At 37.0% G+C, this 6,015-nt stretch overlaps 1 protein-coding gene across 1 annotated transcript; it reads right to left on the bottom strand.

Annotated features, from left to right (window-relative positions):
- Positions 1–614: 614 nt before the first annotated feature.
- Positions 615–4,206, bottom strand: LOC18427114 (putative carboxylesterase 17). Its single transcript, XM_006836170.4, has 2 exons — positions 3,584–4,206; positions 615–1,317 (listed from the first exon to the last, which is right to left on the bottom strand). Exons 1-2 carry the CDS (start codon positions 4,164–4,166, stop codon positions 803–805), a joined length of 1,098 nt encoding a protein of 365 aa, XP_006836233.1. The 5' UTR covers positions 4,167–4,206; the 3' UTR covers positions 615–802.
- Between the last annotated feature and the right edge of the window lie 1,809 nt (positions 4,207–6,015).

Below are 6,015 nucleotides of genomic sequence, written 5' to 3'. Positions count from 1 at the left end.
ACCATCCATTTTCAATATTTTCATATGTTTATAGATCTGCTTGATTTAAACTATTTTTGGAGTTTAAAATTTATAATTGAATATAATAATAAATTTTGAGATAATCCTATAACTATTTTACATCAAAATTATATGTTAAGATAAAATTTGAAGGTGCACTTTAATTGGATTGTTTAATGTTTCAACCTTATAGAAACCACACCTTTTAACTTTTTATCATTTTTGGCTATTCCAACCACATATAGCATACTCCTACGAGAGGATAGAATAAATCTACACCCCCCCCCCCCCCCCCCTCCCCCCGCCCCCGGTCGTAAGACTTACTTGGGACATTTTTTCATTTTGAAATTTTGGGAACCACAAAAAAATTACTAGATAATTATTTTATAAAAAAAAAGTTGAATTTTAAATTTTATAATACTTAAATCTCACCCTTTAAAATTTGGAAGGTCTATATCAAATCTTGAGACATTATTCTTTGAAGTACATGAATGGTGTGATTAGGAAATCATTTCTTATTATTGGGGTCAATCCAGGGTTTGAAGATGTTACATCCCCAAAATTTGGGGTCCTAATATTAATGCTAGGGACTAAATTAACAGTATACTCATGCAGAAGCATAATATCTTTTGGCTACACATAATATAAATTAAAGAGGTCAACACAAAAGTGCAACGCATACAATTAACATCCCAACAGACCCACCAAAGAAAAAAGGCAAGAAAAAGAACAGCTCCAAAATTCACAATGCATTCTCCCAGTCTCCTAAAAACCATTCAATCTCTCTCTCTCTAAAAACCATTCAATGCCTGTGTACAAAGTCCACAATGACCTCAATAAGCTTATCAGTCTCCTCCTTTGTGTAGGGATCCGAGTCAATAGCAACCTTATTCATATAAAAGCAATGGCCCATCCCTTTGCTCATCAAAACCTCCACTTTATAGCCTTTCCTCCTCATCGAGTCACAATATTCTAACTCGGTGTCTCTGATTAGGTCTCTCTCAGCTATGGGGACCAAGAAATCAGGCAATTCCAGCCCTTCGATCTCAGCCATTCCGGCCTCCCCCATTGGACACGTGTACGGGTGATCCTTGGTGGCCCCACGAGGAACGGCTAGAGCGAGAAACTTGTCCACCATGTCAAGAGTGAGAAAGGAGGAGTCGGATTCTAGATTCAGCTCCGAGTCGCTCCGAGTTGATCTCACGAAGCCTGGGTGGATCGGTATGCAGCCGGCTATTCGCATGTTCGGGGAGACGAGGTTCTCTTTGAAGGCACATGCGGCCACCCAATGGACCAAATTGCCCCCCGAGCTATCGCCTGCAAGTTTAAAAAAAATGAAATCTCGTTATTCAAGAATCACCAAATTGTGGTTTTCATTCCCATTGATACCACCTTCTCACCAAAAGGTAGGGACCCAAATCCTAACTGACATACTACTGTCGAGAATAGCATAGAGCCTTGGCTGTAATATTGCTAAGCCTCATGATGAGATCTATAACTCTATTCTCAAAAGGGTAGGGGTCCACATTCCCCCAACTTACTACTCAATCTTATTAAATTCAATTTGAATATTTAAATTCAATCCAATCAGATTTTCGAAACCAATTTCTTGGTGGAGGTCCAAATCCCCTTGACTTACTATCAATCTGAATAAATTCAATTTGAATATTGAAATTCAATCCAATCAGATTTCTTATCCATCTTTGTTCAAAAGAACCAATTTGAGGGAAAGGTCCACCTTTTTTTTATTTAAAATTTTGTTTTTTTATGTCATGTCATTTTGCAGTGTGCAATTCCTTTGTTTGCCAGATCAACATCACCTTCAAAATAGACCTCCGATATGCTGTCCAATCAGATACAAAATGCGAAGTAACCCTAACGTATTGGGAGAAGCGCATGAGATCGAATAGACCCTTAGCAACGAAAAGTACATTTGCTGGAAATTCTGGCCAAAAGCCCTCTTGCCTTGGAGCTTTCACCTAGGGTTTGAACCAGTTGGCTAGGGTGCATAAGAAGCTCCATTTTATTTATTTATTTTTTATTTTGTTTTGAGAATGGTGTTGGGGTCATAATAGTATTACCACATGTGTTCGATCTAGATCTCCATTCTCACCTAACAAATTAAAAAACCACTAACAATTTAAAAAACAAGTATGGACTTGTCATCCCCACTGAATTACCAAAAAAAAAAAAAACAAGAATTAGATAAATATAGAATTAGTGAGAAGAGATATGACGATTTGTAATGTGATCGAGGGTCATATATTACCCTTGATAGAGCGGAATAGAAAAATAATGTTCATATAGTCGACCCAAATACTTAGGTAAATGATGAATCTCATTGACCCAGGCAAGAAGCCATATGTAACACTACAATAAAAAATAACAAGAAATACATGAAAACTGAAAAATTACATATGGTTTTTGGCATGTTTGGTTCGCACGAAAATAATTTTAAGAAAATATTTTCACATGAACTAATTGTATGTGAGAATATTTTTACATTCAATTAGTTGCCAATTGGTGTGAAATGATGTACTAAGAACAATTAGTACGAGAACATTCTCATGACTAACTACATAATGGAATTTTTTTTACATGAGAATAATTTCTAAAAAATCATCTTTATGCGAACCAAACGTACCATAAGCAATTAATTTTCCTGAAAATAATATTATTTAGAAATAACGGCCGTTATCTCAATTCTACCTCATTTTAATTCTATTGAATCTGTCAATCAAAATTCAGGAAGGGCCTCGCCCAATGTAACGAACGCTATTTTCATAAAACCACTCTCTCCTCACTGTGAGCAACGGATGGTATTTTCACGAAACCACTGTCTCCTCACTGTAAGTAACGGATGGTATTTTCACGAAACCACTCTCTCTACTTGCCGTAAGTAACGGACGTTATTTTCACGAAACCACTCTCTCCTCGCCATAAGTAAACTCACGTTATTTTCACGAAATCTCTCTCTCTCTCTCTCTCTTACACATAACGTCTTTTATCCCCGTTGAATCTCTCAATCAAAATTCAGGAACCAGGGGCGTCGCCGTAAGTAACGAGATGTTATCACGAAATCTCTCTCTCTCTCTCTCTCTCTCTCTCTCTCTCTCTCTCTCTCTCTCTCTCTCTCTCTCTCTCTTACACATAACGTCTTTTATCCCTGTTGAATCTCTCAATCAAAATTCAGGAACCAGGGGTGTCGCCGTAAGTAACGAGATGTTATTTTCACGAAACCACTCTGCCTCTCCTGGCTGCAAGTAACGGACGTTTTATCACCAAACCTCTCTCTCCGGTTGTGTGCAGAAACCCAATCAAATATATCACTGTTTCTCGCTTTTGAAGAACCTTGGTTTCTAGAGAGAGAGAGAGAGAGAGAGCCATAAACCAGGGCTCTCTCTCTTCATTGTTGATTACTCTCTCCGTGTGAAATTCAGCAGAGAAAATCAAACAGAAGTCTCTCTCTCTCTCCAATGAAAGTTTCACTCTCTCTGTACCCAATCTCTCACTCTCTCTCTAACCAAAGCTCCCCACTCTCTCTCTAACCCAAGCGCCCCCCCTCTCTCTCCTACGTCCTCACCTATGAAGAAGATGCGATTGAAGTCGACGTTCCCATGAAGCAACGGCTCCGCTTCGAAGCCGTCCGCCACTCGGCCAAGCCATCTCAGCGCCTCACAGCAATCTTCGATGGCGGCCGGGAGGCGGTGCTCCGGCGCCCGCCTCATCCGCACTGACAAGATCGCTGCTCCGGCAGCGTCACAGAGCCGAGAATAGAACTGCGTGTACATGTACCAGTCGGGCTGGCTTATGCAAAAGCCGCCTCCATGGAAGTGGAGCAAGAGGGGCACTTTCGTAATTTCCCCGCCGGGAAATTTTTTCGGCAAGTAGAGTCGGGCGTTGTATTTTCCGGTAAAGATCTCAAAGGTGCAGGGAGGAGAGGGGGGTATCTCAGATATGAGGGGGAGTACGGCCGAGTGGCCAGTCCATGTGCGATCGACCGAGCCGTCGTCAAAAATTTGGAGCCAGCCGGAAACTTCGTCTACGACCATCTTTCCGGTAAAAGTTGGGGTCTTTTCAGAGAGGATTTCGGTTTTCTCTGCAAAGGTTTCGGTTTTCTCGATGGGAGTCTCTGGTTTTGAAGGCAAGGCTTCTGTTACGGCCATTGTTATAAGTTTTTCGAGCTTTTGTTTGGGTTGGGCTTTGGGTGGTGGAGTTTGAAATGGGGGATGGCAATTTATAGAGAGAAAGCAGGTTCTGTGCGGTTTCTTAGGAGTAAAGAAGAGAGAGAAAGAGAGGAGAGAGAGGGTGGTGAATAGAGTGTGTTGACTGTAATGTAAAACAGAGGAAGAGAGAAAGAGAGGAGTATTGATGAGAGAGAGAGAGATCTGAATATTGAAAAGAGAGATGGAAGTATTGGAGAAGATGACTGTTATTTGGAAGTGTAATGATCTTATAAGATAGGAGCTTAAATGATTATTATTAAAGTTGATACGCATTTAAAAAATAAAAGTTATCACATACGTATAAGCGTAGGAATTAACTTTTTTATAGATTTATGTCAAATTTAATGATAATCTTTTTTACCCTAAGCACATGTATAAGAGAAGGTCCTGTAAAATCATTGCTGTATTTGAAATTATGCTATTTTATTTCCCATCTTCATTCTCACATTTATAGGGTTTATGGGGTAGCACCCCATATCTTACTCACCACGTTTGTCGTTTTAACTGGTCTTACCGGTTAACTGATTTATTCAACCATTTTAATCGAACAAGCCTTGGGCGGTCAAAAAAATAAAAAAAGTTTACGAAATGAAAAGTATAGAAAGAATGATTAAAACAAAATACATTCAAATGAAATTGAAAATTATTGGAAAAAAATAGATTTTCACTCATTCTATATTTTCCAATTGCTATTTTTAAAATTTTTTAAAAAAGATGGAAAAATATAAAAGTGAGTATTAATCGTTACCATAATGTAAAGAATATTTAAAAATACATCACAAATCAAATTCTTTATTTTTGAGAATTTATATACATTGTTTTGATTTTTTTTTTAAAAAAAATACTGGTTGATCACCCTAACCGTTAAAAAACTAGCCAGTTCCGATCTAATCGGGTGGATAGCGATTAGATCGCGCAATTTTGCGAACAATGTTATAACCGCCAACATCACCCCAATAATACTTGAAAAAAAACCAACTCCTAATTTAGGCTGTCTTCCCCACTAAATTATAAAAAAAGAAAACAAAAACTCGAAATATATAAATATTTTATATGAAATGTTTTGTAAACTTTTTTGTCTCTATGTTTGTTTGAAAACTAATGTGTAATGAATTTCATATGTTTGGTAACTAGTTCAATATTTGATAACTAATTCAATATATATATATATATATATATATAGGACCCATTCCCCCTCTGTGTAACTTAACGAAGAAAAGAGGTTGAAAAGGTCCAAGACTACTAACCCTGAGATACTAGAGTATTTACAGATTGTATATAACATTCACTCTTACCTACTAAATTTCAAATTGAATGATTTGGGATGTGTCATTGAGTTTGAGAAATAACTTTTTTAAACTTTCAATCTAAAATATTTTTCTATTTATTTATGAAAAAAGTTTATACAAGGTTGAGGCCGTGCTCCTCAAAAATTCACTAGAAGAAATTGTTTCAATACCGAAAAATCCTCAAATCTTATCATCTTGAACTTAAGATACATGGACATAAAAAAAATGGATTTCAAATTCTTAAAAATAATTCATTTATCTAGACTGTCAATTTTTAAGGTTTTCAAATGTTTATAGATATGCTTGATCATATATTATTTTGAAGTTTTAAAATTTACAATTAAATATAAAAATAAATTTTTAAGCCATCACAATAATATTTGACAATACTATTTCAAGAGAGAATTCCTTTGCTGGAAATTCTTCGTGGAAATTAGAGAGAGAGGGAGATTCTCTCACTAGAAATCTTCTCGGAAATTTGTGTGAACACAATCATATGC

The sequence above is a fragment of the Amborella trichopoda genome, chromosome 1 (assembly GCF_054954075.1).
Source record: "Amborella trichopoda isolate Santa Cruz 75 chromosome 1, AtrichopodaSantaCruz75HAP2 v2.0, whole genome shotgun sequence".
Classification (NCBI taxonomy): domain Eukaryota; kingdom Viridiplantae; phylum Streptophyta; class Magnoliopsida; order Amborellales; family Amborellaceae; genus Amborella; species Amborella trichopoda.
Note: the sequence above shows the minus strand (reverse complement) of the source record. Positions and strands in the feature narration are given on the sequence as shown.